Consider the following 17,313-nt stretch of genomic DNA (forward strand, 5'->3'; position numbering starts at 1 on the left):
TTTCGTCTGTTTGTCTGCTCTGTGTGAACACCGCCTGCAGTTTAACCAAAAAGTTCCTGAATTCTTGTCACCTGACTGTTGGTCTCACCTGAGTGACTGAAGGCTCCTCAGTTACGATGAGGAACGCAGAATTTTTGTATTTTACAGAATTTAAATAGAACAAACTGTTAATTTTTGGTAAATTTTCAAGTCAGACGTGTCGAATAAAATCACTCGAGCAGATTGAAGGGTGTTGGAAAGCTCCAGGCTGGTGAACAGTGATTAGTTCAAGGACCTCCGGAAAGTTGGAAACCACACGATTCTTTAAGACGCTGTCCAACTCTGATAAATGGTGTCAGTTTGGTTATTTTTATTTTATTTTAAAGACAACGTGCTTCTCAAATGTGCAGGTTTTGGGCTTCAGAGGGTTAAAGCTTCTGTGTTTTGTGCTGCTAGTTGTTTGTCCGAACCACATAAAGACATTTTAAATAAAGTCGTTTTATCTCATCTGAATCTCATCTCTTCTTCCTGCAGATTAAAGAAAAGTTGTTACAGTTGACGGACAAGAGGAAAGACATGATTGACAAGTGGGAGGACAGATGGGAGTGGCTGAGACTGGGTGAGATGTTCACGTCAAACCGTTTCTCACGTCGTGGTTTAGTCCAGGAGCTCTGCTTTAATCCATGAATGTGTGTCCAGTGCTGGAGGTGCACCAGTTCTCCCGGGACGCCGGCGTGGCCGAGGCCTGGCTGCTGGGCCAGGAACCCTACCTGTCCAGCAGGGAGATCGGCCAGAGCGTGGACGAGGTGGAGAAGCTCATCAAGCGCCACGAGGCCTTCGAGAAGTCGGCCGCCACCTGGGAGGAGCGCTTCGCCGCTCTGGAGAGGCTGACCACGGTGAGGCCGGCGACCGTCCACCGGAGTAGATCTGTAGACGGAGAGAGGAGACGCTGACGCTGTGCTTGTGTGTTCAGATGGAGTTATTGGAAGTGAGAAGAAGGCAAGAGGAAGAAGAGAGGAGGAGACAACCTCCACCTGCAGAGGGTCAGACGGCCGAGGCTGCAGCTCAGCAGAGGTGAGACGGTGGTTCGACCTCCAGCCGACGTCGGGTTTATGCTCTGAATGAACATAAATCACTTCTCATGCTTCTGTAGCGGTTCAGACACCAGCATGGAGAAGCTCTTTAACCCAAATGATAGTTTTAATGCTAAAATATAATTATTATTCTTATCCATGAATTGTAAAATGTACAGTTTGTGCAGCACCACTGATATGTGCAGTATTGTTGCTTCCACACTGGACAGTCTGAACCTTTACATATCTTTGTTTTTTTTATTTTACTACTGACATTTCTTTACTTCGTTATTTATTTACTTATTTATTTATTGCAATAACCTGAAAACAACATGTCCAATATTCTCCCAGGTGCCCACAGGCGTTATAAATCGTGGAAACAGTGGTGGTTCTCTGGACTGTAGATGTTTTGCTGCTCACATTTTTAATTAGTTTTAACGCTTGTCTTAAATGTGCTCAACCGAGTCACTGGAGGCTTCACGGTTGTGCCTCAACATTGTTTTTTGTGTAGAATAAATGAGTAAATGAAGGTCACAGGAGGGCTGTGAACTCTGCCACGGATGCATGTTGTGATTTCTTCAGCAGAGTAACTAAAGCTGAGTTAACTGAAGTGTTGCTGTGTTTGCTGTGTTTGCAGGGAGGGCGAGCCGGCGTCTCAGAACGGGCTGCCGTCCGACCAGGAGTCTCCCAGGGTTAGTTATCGCTCGCCTGCCTACCAGAAATACAGCAGCACCCTGCAGGGCCGCAGGACCGCCGCTGCCCCCTGACACTCGCTCACAACATCGACTGATTAAAACAAACACAAACCTTTAAGCTCTGGTATCGACACACACATAATGCTCCTGTATTCATCTCTTGTTTGCTCCTCTGACTCATTAATCATGTCTTATTTTGTAAGTTTAGCTTTACAGGTGTCGTAACTGTTATTAGTGTAATGACCTTTTAACCAGAAGCTTCTGAATCTCCTCTAATTACCTAATGAGAGGCAGAAAGCAGCGATCGGTTTGGTTTGTAACGCTCTGCCAGCGTGAGAGGACCAATCAGTTTAATTGGTTTGGTTTGTGTTGCGTCTTAAAGCAGCAGCAGATCGATTGAAGAGGTTTCAGAGAAGGCCTCAGTGTCCACCTGAGTCGTCCTGTTCAGCAGGAAGAGTTTCAAACGACTGTCAAAGCAAAAAAAAGAAGCTTCTTCCTGGATTAGGGCGAGTGAACTCTGTTTAAACATTCAAGCAGTTGGTTTGTGTTCAGTTAGCTGACGTGGATGAGACGGTGTAAATGTACTGCAGCAGATGAGACTAAATCAGGAAGCAAAGACAGAACTTTCAAGCTAAACGAACATGAATACATCTGAGGACGACTGTTTTATTCTGGATGTAGTTTGAACGTTTTGGTTTTAACTCTGTGGTGACAAACCTGCTTTTATTTATTTGGAGTCATTTGTAAAATTCTTTATGTTTGATGTTTGTGGATTCGCTGCAGAGGATTATTTTAAACTCTCCGTTGCTCCGCTCTCCATCCAAAAGGAATTTAAAAAAACAAACACTTCCTCTGAAAATGAGGTTTGAAAGAAGTGAAGAGAAGATTCAGGTGGACATTGATCCTTGTTCAGTGATTTGGTTTCTTCTTTCTAACACTTAAAACTAAACTGTGAGGAAACTGAAGAAGCTGTTATGAGCTTCAGTCGATGGTGTCTTAACTCTTTGTCGTGTCCCCTTTAGTTTAATCTGACTGCTTGTTTTTTGGGGGAATCATTAGTTTTTCATCACATTCTGAGCTCCAGCAGCTCTACGTCTAAACTCCTTTTTGTACCTGGTGTGTTTAATGAAAGCAGAACAAAAGGTTCTCTGTACTCTTTAGACGACTCAGACACAGAACAGTGCGAAGCCCCGTTTGTTGTGAGTGTGACTGTATAAATGGTGTACGGGACCACAAACACACACATTCGTGCACAAAAACAAGCCAACAACACCTTTACCTGCACATTCCTGCCCTCATTCTGCTTTTCCTTCCTCCCTTCTTCCCTCAGCTCGACTCCCCCGTCATCCTCTCCCCTCAGCTCTTAATGTTACTGCTGGTTTACGTCGTCCTTTATAAACTCACGCTGTGGAATATGAACACCTGAGAAGGCCACCGACAGGAAATAAAACATCCCAAAATCTAATTCTAAAGTCACAAGAAGTGAATTCAAATTTGTTAAAGAATTTGTTCAGCAGATAGTCTCTGATGTAAAACACAGTGTCGTCAGCGTATTGGGATATACGGTAAATCAATAATAAAACACGTCTTACTGTTATCGTCTTAAAATAAAAGATTTTAAGCACCTTAAAGTTTACTTTGATCACTGAGACATTAATCCAGCCACAAATGTATGAGGAACATTATATAAAACGCGTTGCTTTTTATCAAGAAGAGCTTAAATTACATTCAAAAATTCAATAATTACTAGTTTAATGCCCCTTTATTTATTTAAAAAATGCCCAAGTGGCAAACTAGAAAAAGTATATGTACCTGTCCCAGGTGTGTCTACATCCCACCGCCCATGTTCTCCATCTTCATATTGTTTATTTTATGGTTTTCCATCACACATGCATTCTGTGTAAAGTTCCATTCATGTTCATTTTTACATTCGTTTTATGTCACTTCTGGAAAATGTTTAAAAAACAGACTAAAGTTTGTAATTTAGGAAAAGCTAAAAAGCTGAACTCACAGCCTTTAAAGTCGTCTGAGCAGCGCCTACATACACCAAACTGTGCAAACAAATGGGCACGCCGTGTGAAAACGTCTTCTGAAAACTGTCAGATGTTTACAATTTGGAAAAACTTAATTTTTCTGCTCATTTAGAATTCGATACCAGCATTTTTACTGACTTTTACACATTAAACGCCCTGTGAATAACACTGCAGCCATTTAACGGCTGCCAATTACAGCTTTCTGCTCAAATCGGATTCATTCCAAACATATTTATCTCTATTTATTATTTACACCCAATAAAAGAAGACAGGGTCCAGCTTTAAACAGTTTAATTCCAGGTTTCAGGTGTAATATTTGTAAGTTTCATGATTTTGTGATGGTTCAGATTTAACTTAAACATTCGTCACAAACTCCACGATCATTCCAGAGAAGTCATGTGTGAGGTTCTGACATCCCATGTCATCCATCTTCTACATCCGTCCACAACTTTGGTTCTTCCTTCATGTATAACCGTTCAGACCCACGAGTCCCGCCGTGTGAGTGTGTTTGTGTCGACCACCTCCCTCCATATTTATCTAGCTCTAGTTTTATCATCGGTTCTTGTTGTTTTCATGGTTTTCTGTTATAATTTCTCCTGTCGCATGTCGATCCAGCTCCCTCCTGACTAACACTCATTCCCCAATAAACCCGTCAGAATCAATCAGTGCACTCGGACCCGTTCTGGTTTGTCTGTCCATGTTTCATCCGTGTCGACTTCTCTCCACATACAGTGTTCATGTTGTGTTGTTTTGCTGCATGCTGTGTCCATCAGTAGCATTTCAGTTGGATTTTCTGTTGTCATCTCATGTTCTTCATCCTGGGGCTTCACTTCAACATGTTCAACTCAGCAGGGCCGGTTTCATCAAAGTCAGCACGATGAAAGGATGTTTTTAGCGTAGAAAATACTCAACACTTGACTGTTGGATCAGAAACTCAGGTTCTTATTTAACCAGGAGTTCATTTAGAAGACGAAGGTAACCAACTAGCGGTGGATGTTTTAAAGATGTTTACCACCCAAAGGTGAAGTTTGTCATTGTTTGGTGCAGTTTAAAAACAAACCACTAAGTAGGGATGTCAAGAGATACCTGTGTTGACAATACCTGTGTTGTTATTAATGCACCAGTAAGAATATTGTAGATACTCCAGCATAGAAATAACAAACAGGGACGTTCTGGTTGTCAACCTCAGTCAACGTGTGTTAAGAGTTTGTTTCCCAAGAATGAGGCAAAAACACAATAAACAAAGTTAAAGATGAATTCTTTGCAAGATCTTCGATAGATGTCACGATAGTATCAAGACTTCTCTTTGTCACCATAGCTGTGTGGTGCAGGTCTGACATCGTGACAGCTCTGCTTTTAAATATAACAGAAACAGTCAGAAAAGGTGTCAAACTGAGCAGACATTATGTTTTTATAAAATTGTGTCGCCAGACTTTTTAATGCACACTCATAATTTCCCAGGTAGCCAGAATGTTTCTGTCCTCCTACCGTTGCTGTGGTGGAAAATTTTTAGCAACCGCTACCTATTTAAGGACATCCATATATACCAACATGAAACATGGGAAACAGAAGGTACAGATACATCCGAGCCTCAAGTCAAAGGCTCAAACAGTCAGTTTTTAAGAGAGATAAAAAAAATAGTCATATTCAGGATTTGGTGTAGCTCTTTACAAGTTTATCGTCTCTTAGTAAGAGTTTGGTCCGGTCTTTAAAAAGCATCAACAAACACCTCCGATTGGATAAACGTTCTCCAACAAACTCACTGAAGCTCAGGATTCATTGAGGAGTAATTGAGTCCTGTGTATTCCCAACAAAAGGATTCCCAGGATTGGTGGTGCTCTTGCAGCCCTTCAGTTAAAGGTTAACGGGGTTAGTCCAAACTTTAATAGAAACCTCTAAGAACTGGACAAACTCACTGATGCTCAGGATTCAGCTAGGAGTAGTTTAGTCCTTGATACTGCCCATTAGAAGGTCCCAGGATTGGTCCAACCTTTAACAAACACCTCTAAGAATTGGACGAACTTGATCCACGAAACCCATTCAGTGAGGAGTAGTTGAGTCCTGGATAGTATCCATAGCAGCTCCCAGGATTGGTGCAGCTTTCAACAGACACCTCTAGAAACTGGACAAGCTTCCTCTAAGAAACTCATTGAAGCTCAGGGTTCACTGAGGAGTAGTTGAGTCCTCAATACTCCCAATAAAAGCTCCCAGGATCGGTCCAACTTTCAACACACACCTCTAAGAATTTTGACAAACTTTCTCTAAGACACTTATTTAGACTCAGGAGTCTGTGAGGAGTAGTTCGGTCCCTAATACTCCCAATGAAAGCTTCCACAACTGGTACAACCTTTAACAGACACCTGTAACAACTGGACAAACTCACTCAAGCTTGAGTCCTTGAAGCTACCAATAAAAGTTCCCGGGATGGGTCCAACCTTTAACGGACACCTCTAAGGACTGGGCAAACTTGTTCTAAGAAACTCATTTAGAAAGGGGTAGTTGAGTCCTTGATAGTACCAATAAAAGCTCCAAGGATTGGTCCAACTTTCAACACACACCGAAGCTCAGGATTCCTTGAGGATAAGTTGAGGCCTTCCAAGGTTGGTTTAGCTCTTTCCAAGCTCTAATTAAAAGCTCCCAGGATGCGTCCAGCTCTTGAAGCCCTTCAGTTAAAGCTCCCAGGATTGGTCCGGCCTCTGAACTGTTGTCGTCCGGCCCTTGAAGAGCTCAGGGTAATTAGCAACCGGTTGGAGTGGGTGTGGTGTGGAAAATAAAATCTGTTTTGATACTAGGCCAATCTCCCCTCACCAATAATGACGCCCAGTAATGACTTCCAAGCAATTTTGTGGTTAATTGTTTGAGATTATTTTGTGTTTCTGACCTCCGCTGGCTTCTCCCCTCCCTCGTCTATCTTCACGCTGTCGGCCGTGGTGTGTGTTGTGGAGTGGTGTTGTGATCATGCATGTTGTCAAGCGTGTAATCAGTGCATGTCCTGTCTCTGTGCTGTTAATGTGACGCAGATGTGTTTCTAATCAGCGCTGGAATCCAGCTCAGCTCACACTAAATAATCAAACGCTAAAAAACCAAAGCTTTAAAAGGCTGATGTAGCTGGAGGACGGCTCTGAAGTCTGGATTAGCTAGCGCTCCAGGATTAGCTAACGCTCCAGGGTTAGCTGGTGCTCTAGGACTAGCTAACGCTCCAGGGTTAGCTGGTGCTCTAGGACTAGCTAACGCTCCAGGATTAGCTAACGCTCCAGGATTAGCTAACGCTCCAGGGTTAGCTGGCGCTCCAGGATTAGCTAATGCTCCAGGATTAGCTAGCCCTCCAGGATTAGCTTGTGTTGGTTCACAGCGACGTTGTTGATTAGTTCACACGTAAGGAAGTTGGTAAATTCAGGCTCAAGGTGTATAAATGTTAAATTAACAAACTTATAAAAGGAATTTAGGTTTGTTGGCGTGAAATCTGTTGGTTGGGCTCCAACACTCACCAGAAGATGTGTCTATTGTAATAATCATGTCAGTGAAAAGTGCTGTTTTGTTGTTGTTAGCTGAACGAAGCCAGTGCATTTGTTAAGTTTTGAACAGTTAATAAATTAATCAGAACTATAATTGGCAGATTCATCATTAATTTTGCAAACCTAAATAAAATGTTGGATTCAGAATCTAAGACCACCCAGGACACTTTACTGAACTCAGGAAGCTGAAGGTCCGTCCCAACCAGATTACTTCCTGCCCAGTAGCACGGTGGTCTTGGGGCAGTAGGGCAGTTTGTAGACTCATGTTTCATGTGATCTGGTGGCATTGCTGTGGTCAGTTTTTATTGACTTCCCTGTTTCGTTATTTCCACGTGTAGTCTGGTTGTGGAGTTGGACGTCAGGTGAATGCAGGTTTTCAGAACGCTGTTTGGCTTCAAAACAAAGAAGATTACATGTGATTACAGGAAGATTAAATGTGAGCGTAGCTTCAGGTCGATGCCGTCTGAGGTCGGCTGAGCTCAGTTCGTTCATGGAGGTTCATCTAAGCGTCTACACAGCCTTTGGTTCGTCTGTGCTCTGCATGCTGCAGCTCTGATTTACAGCTTCTGTGAGCGTTTGAGAGCTTCACCCGTCCGTCCACGGCGTCCTCTGACTCTTCTGTCTGCTCTGGTTCCAGGAGAACGTTGAAGGAGCCGAGGTGGTGAACGGAGTGTCGGAGCCGAGCCCCTCCGGGTCTCCCGGGGCGTCTCGTAAAGCTAAAGCCAGCCAGGCGGCGACGCTGCCGGCCAAAACCCAACAGGACGCCCCGACGTCCCAGCTGGAGGGCTTCCTGCACCGCAAGCACGAGTGGGAGGGCCACAACAAGAAGGCTTCCAGCAGGTAGGAACCAACCGGGACTGTTGGGACTGTTTGGGATCGTTCAGCAGCATTAGTGCTGCCTCCAGCTGCAGAAAGGTTTTAAACTGTGATGTGAAGATCCTCAGTCGTCCAGGTCCTGGTTAGTAGCACTTCTTCAGCTCTGTGGCTCACCTGAAGCCCACAGGGTGGATCAGGACTCTGTGAACCCGTTTGTCGTTATCGTTCAGCTCTTCAGCGTTGACCAGCTCCACTCGTGTCCCTGCAGGTCGTGGCACAACGTCTACTGCGTGATCAACCAGCAGGAGATGGGCTTCTACAAGGACCAGAAGAGCGCCAGTCAGGGGATCCCGTACCACAGCGAGATCCCCGTCAGCCTGAAGGACGCCGTGTGCGAGGTGGCCGTGGACTACAAGAAGAAGAAGCACGTCTTCAAGCTCAAGTGGGTGAAGGATGAAGGAAACGCTCCACTTTGAGCTGAATGTCTGAACATCCAGGAGCTGCTAACGGCTCGTTTTAATGGAGCCGGTTTAGCTAAACGTGAATAAATAGAAGCTAAAAGGTTCATTATGCTTCTATAACTATCAGTAAACAGTCGTTATCCTCAGTACAGATGTAAGACGACGAATAAGAAGTTCTTATGAGGTGACTGGAGAAGAAACATTTGTTGACTGTCCTTGTGTATTAATTGATGTGATCGTCTTCTGCAGGATCACTGATGGAAACGAGTATCTCTTCCAAGCCAAAGATGACGTAAGTATTAAAGAACTACGGATGTTTCTGGTTTTATACGTGTTATAATAACTGTTAGTAAAGTCCTCTGTTCTTCTGTTTATACGTTAAATTAACCTCCGTGTTCTACTGCAGGAAGCTTTTTATCCAAAAAGGTTATTTTTTAGGCATGAATGATGAATCACGGGGCCTTAAAAAGTAAAAGATCTGATGATTTTTTCAGTTTTTTCAGTTTTTGGTTTTGATAAATTTTTTAAATTTTTGTCTCTCGGTCACGTCTGATTTAGTCATGGCTCCCTGGTTTTTAGGAGGAGCCCAGAATAAAGTAGAATAAAGTAGAATGAAGTAGAATGAAGTCGAATAAAGTCGAATGAAGTCGAATGAAGTAGAATAAAGTCGAATGAAGTCGAATGAAGTAGAATGAAGTCGAATAAAGTAGAATGAAGTAGAATAAAGTAGAATGAAGTAGAATGAAGTAGAATAAAGTAGAATGAAGTAGAAGTCACACATTAGTAGAGGTAAAAATCCAACAGTTGTCCCAGTTTTTATAGTTTGTTATAATAATTGGAGTCACTTTGGACTGTTGGACTGTTGGAAGGTTGGAAATCCAAACATCTTTTTTCACTTTCTGCAGTTTCTGGTTCTGATCAATTAAACAACAGAACCAGACTGTTTGTCGTGTGACTGTTGGTCACATCTGAATCAGTCACGACGTCCCAGTTTTACTGAGAAGAGCAGAATGAAGTGGATTTGGACGATAATCCCACAGAACCGAATGTCACTCATGAGTAGTTCAAGGACTGTCGGAAAGTTGACAATCTGACTATTTCTTCTGCTTTTACAGTTTCCTGCTCTGATAAATGATTTCTAGAAAAGTTTATTTTCTCTTTCAGAGCAGCAGGTTTCAGGATTTAAAGGGTCAAAGTCAGAATCCTGAGAACAAAGTGTTTAAGTTGCTCTGATCCTCTTCTGGACGTTATGTTTGTGAAAGAACGTCTTCTGAACGTTCATGTTCAACCGGCAACACATGAACGTCTCCAGAACGTCTCCAGAACGTTCCTGTGCTGCCGTTCCTCCGCTAACTCCGCCTCTCGGTCCCGCAGGAGGAGATGAACGCGTGGATCTCGGCCATCTCGGCCGCCGTGTCGGGCGACAAGTCGGAGGTGACGCCCAGCAGCCACAGCACGCCCGCCCCCGCCGCACGCGCTCAGACGCTGCCCGCCTCCGTCGCCACGGCAACCGCCGAGTCCAGCCCGGGCAAGCGGGAGAAAGACAAGGAGAAGCGCTTCAGTCTGTTCAGCAAGAAGAAATAGACGCTCCTCCTCCTTCATCCCTCCTCCTCCTCCTCCTCCTCCTCGTCCCCCTGCGGCCGCTCGGGGTCGATCGATCGCTGGTTATTGATCGCAGCAGCTGATGCTAATCAATAGAATCAGAATGTAAATTAACAGGATGATGTAATAACAGCGTAATTCTATGAGATAATCAGTTTAACATTTAGCCATCAGTCACTTCAGCTGCTGCAGATCGAACCCGAGCAGCCGCCTCTTCTTCTTCTTCTTCTTCTTTCTTCCTCCTCTTCCTCCTCTTCCTCCTCCTCTTCCTCTCAAGGCGTGACTCCAGCATGCAAGCTCCGAGCCAAAACTCTCCACTCTGTGCCTATCAACCGTCCGGTCGGCTCAGAGCTACAGTTCAGCTACAACAACACACCACCTGTATCCTCTGCTCAGTTTTTGTAAGATAAGAAGCAGGAATTTTGAAAAAAAAACAAAAAAAGGTCATATTCAAGGAAAATGTGGGGGGGGGGGGTCTGCAAACGCTTCAGGCAGCTGCTGTCGCTACAAACATCCAGAGTTTGCCGCTGAACAACAACAACAACACGACGTAGAGGAGTTCCCAGAAACCCAGTTCTTCATTATTATTCTGATTATTATGATTATATTTGTGTTTTCTATCTCCTGCTGTTTTCTTTTTCTTCTCTGCTTCCTCCTCCCGCCTCTTTTACTGCCTTCTGTGGGTCGTGTTTTCCGCTCGTCTCGGTTTCTTTTCGTTGTAGTTACTTCCTGTTTAGGGTCCATCCTCAGTTTCTTTGCGAGGCCTTGTCTTTGCAAGATGACGTGTATCCCTCTGTCGTGGGGAAAACTGAGACCGCGGCGGGGTAAAAACTCTCCGATGACGCCGTAGACAAACGCCCAGAGGAACAGCATCTAGTGCACTGAATAATTCTGCTGTTGTTGGGTCGGAGCGAGCCCCGGTGCTGTCTAACTCCTGGAAGCGGTGGCTGTGATTGGGAGCGTTTACCCTGCGGTGCTTTGAACTGTATGTATAACTTGTGTATAACAAACTGATAATAATAAACCTGTGTTTAATTTCACCTCCTATGATTATTAGTACTACTAATACCGACCGTAATAAGCTTCATTTGACTTTCGTTAACAAACCCAGAGTGAAGGAGTCGACGCAGCTCCAGTAACTAACCGCAGACCAGACAGAATGTTTGTCGATTCGACCTTTAAAGCATCCAGTAAGGTTTATTTTGTAGTTACTTCTGGAACATGTTTCTCCTCCATTCCCACGGTTAAGCTAAGGTTCATGTAGTGCGACGACTAAGGAGACGTAGATGTACTATAAAGAAATCTAAATTACTTTTAAGCGTTGCTGTTACAAGCTGGTTCTAAAAAGCATTTACTGGAAGTGTTGCAGAATAATGGTCGCTTGCTTGTTGGCTTCAGCACAGTTTTGTTTCGTTCAGACTTCAGACCTTTGCAGTGAAACCTGTGGAGCTGCTTTTAACCTACGGAAGCTCTTTAGTGACTAAATTCACACACAAAAAAAGACGATTACTTTTCAGAGCACGGAGGCGTCGCTGGTTCCAGTTTGAACAGTTTTAACCTAACTGGTGATTTTTTGCCTTCTCATCACTTGTTGAAGCTCTAAATTCGTCCAGGCGGCGTTAACCACTAACGAATTTCAGAACCAAATTTTCACTCGTATCCGGAAACAGGCGTCAGAAAAAGGTGAGTTCACTTTAAACCGACTCACAAACCTTCAGTCCTGTTTGGTTGGATCTGTGGTGTAATTTTGTCGCTGATGGACTTCCGTAGGTTTCAAGCAGAGCGGATGTAAAACAGCAGAAATGAGCCCGAAGGTGTCCGAGGTGGGTGCGTTTGTTTTACCACGGCTGGGTGGCGGTGGTGGTGGTGGGGTGAGACGGGTGGTGGTTGGTCCTGAAACGGTTCCTGTTCTGTTGTTTTTTTGTTTGTTTTTGTTGTTTTTCTTTGTGCTACATTCTCTGGCGATTTGATAAATATAGTGTGCATTCCTCTGTCACTGTAACCATAGTAACGAGATATTTCTTCATATTGCACAATCGATAATGCCACGATGAGGGGTGGGCGGGCGGGGCCGGGGCTTCGGTGTGACGTGGACCGGGGGTCACTGCTAGTTGGATCTGCACCCGTAGACTTCTTCTCCCCATCTCTGTTACATACGTGCAAAAAGCCATTAAAATGCTTTTAAAACGACGCCACAGCTCTCGTCTGCTTTCTCTCCTCTTTGTTTTATTTTGTGACATAACTAATAAAAAAACTTTCAGATTTATTTGCTCAAAGCTTCAAACCGACCAGAGTGTTCGTCTGAAGCTTCCAGCCCTCGTCAGCCTTCCTCAGAAAGCTGGACTCAGATCAGGGACTCATCAGGATCACAAACAGAGATTTAATTAAACACACAGTCTGCTGCTGATGCTAAAGTGGCTTTAAGGGAATTTGGCTTTTTGACACTAACTTACCCCAAAAAGACTCTTTCATGTCAAAGTGAAAACAGATTCCCACAAACTGTCTTTAATTAAAATATGAAACATGACCTGGTGCTAGAATCACATTTTAGTCCAATGAAAGAGTCTCAAGTGATTGTAAAGACGCTTGTATGTGAAGAACTGGTCTGGGATCAGTTCTCCTGGACGTGACGTCACCACAAAGAACACCTCAAAACACACTCTGTGAAAAGGTTGTTGGAAAGCACAAGGGAGGGGTTGGATAGAAGAACATTTCCAGGAATATCGCTTAGACTAAAGATAAATCCAACATAAAGAAATGGAAGAAAAGCTGCACTCGTTTAAATCTATGTTCAGAGTGACTGTAGTGATGATTACAGACTTTACTCCCACAGTCCAGAAACATGCTGAGGTTAATTGGTGATTGTAAATTGTCCGTAGGTGTGAATGTGAGTGTGCTTGGTTGTCTGTCTCTAAGTGTAGCCCTGTGATAGACTGGTTACCTGTCCAGGTGAACCTGCCTTCACCCTGAGTCAGCTGGGATAGACTCCGCCCCCCATGACCCTGGTGAGGATTAAGGTGTAGAGATGATGGATGGACAAACTATTTCGTACATGAAGTATTCGGATCCTTTAGTTGAGTTAAATGTATTAATGAAGCACATTTACAGCATCAGGACTTGAACCAAATGAAGCCCAACAGAAACTCAATAAGACAGAAAAACACAAAAACAAAACACAATAAAATTAGTTTAAAAATCAAACATACAACACAATAGACAAAAGAAAGTAAAAATTGTGTGCTTCAAATCTTAAATAAACGTATATGAGTATAATTCAGAACATGTGCTTGAATCATTAAACATGTATAAAAACTTCCTCTGTGACTTTTAGATGATTATATTCTTTATCAGATTATTGTTATTTTCAGTCATGCATTAATGTAAAAGTTGGTTCATGATGTTCTGTTCATCCTCCACCAGCCTCCTTAGTTCAACTAAACAAAACCACAATACACTTAAAATAACACCAAGTTGACAATAAATAGATTTATAGATTCATAACTGTTCAGAATCCTGTGTGGAAACACCTGAATGTCATGAAAACAGCTGAAGGTAAAGAACACGTTAAAACTAAAGATAGTAGACATGAAAAGATTTATTTTATTTAAATTAAATTTATTCACTGAGGTCTGTTGAACAGACTGGTACCAGACTGGTACCAGACAGTCTGGTACTGGTACCAGACAGACGTCCTGCTCACCAGACAGTCAACACGTCAACAACACCGACGTCACAATAAGCACAGATCTGCTTTACGGTTCTTTAAAACAACTTTCTAGGAGCAGAGCTGACGGTGTTTTATGGAAGCGGAGCTTCATCCTCTAGACGAGCCTGAAAATGAACAAATGATTGAAACAGATCAATAAATAATGGATCAATGGCAGCTTGAAGTTCTAGATGAGCAGCTTCAGGAGATAAATCATAGAATAAAACGGCTCAATACAGCTTTTAACATTTAGAAATAGTAGAAAAATAAAAGGTTAGATCCTCTGAATAGTTTAAACGGTGACAGATTCCCTGAACATCAACCTCATGATGATGTTTTCATTGTTTTTGCTTTAAAAATAACTCCAGTAATGAATCAGTCATCCAGTTAGTTCCCTACATCAGCTGGTCGGTCACTGAGGACATCATAAAGCTGCAGAGTGGAGGTCAGTAGTTCAGTCATTTTATTGTCTTAAATGAGACGTTCCAGTTTGGACACCATAGAAATACAATAAATCCACAGAAATACAATAAATCCACAGAATAATCCAGAGAAACGATAAAATGATGCAGATTAACCCTGAAGACACATTTTCATCTCTATTTGGAGCCGAAAAGTGACTTTAAGAGGCAGTAAATGGAAACTGTGACAGAAGGAAAAGCTGTTTGGACGCCTTCAAAATAAGACACACCTGTAAACAAATAAAACAATAACAGCACAAACTACTTCCTCTGAATCCTCGTGCGTCGACACTTTTAAATTAACTGAACGATAAAAATAGAAAACATGATAAAAAACACACAAAATCCAGTTTTAAATCGACCATATGTTGATTAAAGTGAGAGAAAAGAACCGAGCTCGGTTCTGATTCTGAAGCTGCTGTTTTTACATTTCGGCCACCAGATGGCGCAACACGAGCAGAAAACCTGAAACACAAACATGAAGGTCAGATTTTATTCACAAAGCATCACTTCTTACTGGATTCATTGTTTGTGGCCGTTACACAACCAGAGTCTGAGCTTTTACTGTGAAACTCAGTCTGACTCTGAATCCATCCTTCATAAACAGGTGTGACGTCTGACTGCAGGTGAACTAACGAACCTACTAACCAGGTTAGTTGAGCCCTTTAGTCTCCTCTCACTGCCTCTGTTCAGGTCTCTTCATGCTCTTTGATGCTTCCTGGCTCTTAGAAGATATCGATTCTTGCCTCGCCTCACTTCACTCACATCTTCTGAGATAACGAGCTTCTTACATTTTTCATTATAAAACACAGAGGTTCTGATCCAGTCTCAATCACTGGGATTAAAGCCAATCAGTTTAAACTAATTGTTCCTTTGTTCATGTAAGCTGCCACTCAGATACTTCATATTTGAGTATTTGTCTGTGTAAATGCAGCATCAGTAATGTGTTTATTCCAGAACACAAGCAGCTCGTTGTTTGATGCTAATTAACTGGTTTAATTAACAAACACAATCCCAGCGTGTCTCCATCACATCAGCTCCTCAGAGGTCCTTAAACGTCACAGAAGACGTCATCGTGGTGCCCGTTTACGAGCCCACAAACCTCCTCTGGTGGCTACGATATGAACCAGTTAGAGGCGCCACCTGGAGGAACAACCAGGTACAGAGGTCAGAGACTCTGAACTCATCAGTTTATGAAGTTTAAATCTGTGATTTAAGTCATTTTGAATTTAACATCAGAAGTTTCTGACACTTTATGGCCTGTAAACCCAAACTACAGGTTTCATAAATAAGACGTAGGACGTCATTATTTTTTCTTCTTTACTGACCTGATGACAGAAGCAAAATGTGCAGTTTCTGATTTTTATATGTAAATATTTGATGATTTTTGGTTCTGACAGTTAAAGACTTACTGATCGTCCTTCTTTTGTCTCCACAGAAATTTAAAGATGTTTTGACAAAACCAGGCGATGTGAGTAAACTTTGATGGACGTTGCTCAGTTTTTATGTTTTTACTTCTGATGACAGTTCTTGTAAGCGTGTTTAAGATGCAGAGCAGAAACTCAACGTGTGCTTTCATGTTTTCAGTCTAAAGTTAAACCCAGTAAACTGCTGAAGATCTTTATTTTAACCTTTTATTTCAGATTAAACAGATTTTAGAGTTCAAGAAACTTCCATGTTTTTCATCTACATTCTACTTTTAAAAATAATATGTTTTGCTTTTATTTTAATACTTGTGTTTGTTTCTGTGCTGATTTTATTCTTTTTTGTTTCGTTTTATTTTATTTTATTTCATTTTATTTTATTTTGTAATATCTTGCTTTTCTTTGTTTGTGGTTTTAGTTTGAAGTTTGGTTGATCAGGGACTTTTTTCTAAACATTTCCTCCACCTGTGACTTTATTTTGCTCAGCTCGTCCCTTCAGCACCGCGGACAGCTACTTCCTGCTTCCTGCTGCTGCTGCTGGGATTTGTAGTTCTTTATTCATCTCCGACATGTGAAGGATTAATCCAGCCCAAAGAACACAGAGTCCCACAGTGCACTGCGGCGGCTCTCCAGAGGAGCCGGGGTGTTTTCTCTCCTCCGTGGTTACCTCCTGACTCCGAGCTGCGCCAAGTGCGCAACAAAGCAGCGCAATAAGAGCAGAGGTGTGGAGGCTGGACCTTCACAATAAAACCCAGAATAGACACCACGTTGGTCATATTTACATTTATGGTGAAAGGTTTCAGTGAGTCTGCGAGAATAAAAGGCTGCAACTTCAAACCAGAGCTAAAGATAAATACATGGTTATAATGATAATAATAGATATTATAGTATTNTGGGCGGGCGGGGCCGGGGCTTCGGTGTGACGTGGACCGGGGGTCACTGCTAGTTGGATCTGCACCCGTAGACTTCTTCTCCCCATCTCTGTTACATACGTGCAAAAAGCCATTAAAATGCTTTTAAAACGACGCCACAGCTCTCGTCTGCTTTCTCTCCTCTTTGTTTTATTTTCTGACATAAATAATAATAAAAAAACTTTCAGATTTATTTGCTCAAAGTTTCAAACCGACCAGAGTGTTCGTCTGAAGCTTCCAGCCCTCGTCAGCCTTCCTCAGAACGCTGGACTCAGATCAGGGACTCATCAGGATCACAAACAGAGATTTAATTAAACACACAGTCTGCTGCTGATGCTACAGTGGCTTTAAGATATTTTGGCTTTTTGACACTAACTTACCCCAAAAAGACTCTTTCATGTCAAAGTGAAAACAGATTCCCACAAACTGTCATTTAATTAAAATATGAAACATGACCTGGTGCTAGAATCACATTTTAGTCCAATGAAAGAGTCTGATTGTGAAGACGCTCGTATGTGAAGAACTGGTCTGGAATCAGTTCTCCTGGACGTGACGTCACCACGAAGAACACCTCAAAACAAACTCTGTGAAAAGGTTGTTGGAAAGCAAGAGGGAGAGGTTGGATAGAAGAACATTT

At 42.6% G+C, this 17,313-nt stretch overlaps 1 protein-coding gene across 4 annotated transcripts in view; it reads left to right on the top strand.

Annotated features, from left to right (window-relative positions):
• The window catches only part of LOC103368686 (spectrin beta chain, non-erythrocytic 1), a 146,335-nt gene extending 129,544 nt beyond the window's left edge, over positions 1-16,791 (top strand). For 2 of the 4 annotated variants that reach the window (XM_008297127.1, XM_008297126.1), the window contains 8 exons: positions 514-598; positions 679-875; positions 953-1,053; positions 1,690-1,744; positions 7,933-8,135; positions 8,380-8,553; positions 8,822-8,864; positions 9,947-12,365. In XM_008297127.1, the coding sequence (XP_008295349.1) occupies positions 514-598; positions 679-875; positions 953-1,053; positions 1,690-1,744; positions 7,933-8,135; positions 8,380-8,553; positions 8,822-8,864; positions 9,947-10,156 (1,068 nt within the window). In that variant the 3' untranslated portion in view covers positions 10,157-12,365. Of the gene's footprint in view, positions 1-513; positions 599-678; positions 876-952; positions 1,054-1,689; positions 1,745-3,077; positions 4,443-7,932; positions 8,136-8,379; positions 8,554-8,821; positions 8,865-9,946; positions 12,366-16,700 lie in introns of those variants that run through there. The other 2 variants (XR_520796.1, XM_008297128.1) reach the window with 2 other exon arrangements.
• The last annotated feature ends 522 nt before the right edge of the window (positions 16,792-17,313 follow it).

This window comes from Stegastes partitus, unplaced genomic scaffold, assembly GCF_000690725.1.
Source record: "Stegastes partitus isolate 25-593 unplaced genomic scaffold, Stegastes_partitus-1.0.2 Scaffold1192, whole genome shotgun sequence".
In the NCBI taxonomy this organism is placed as follows: Eukaryota; Metazoa; Chordata; class Actinopteri; family Pomacentridae; genus Stegastes; species Stegastes partitus.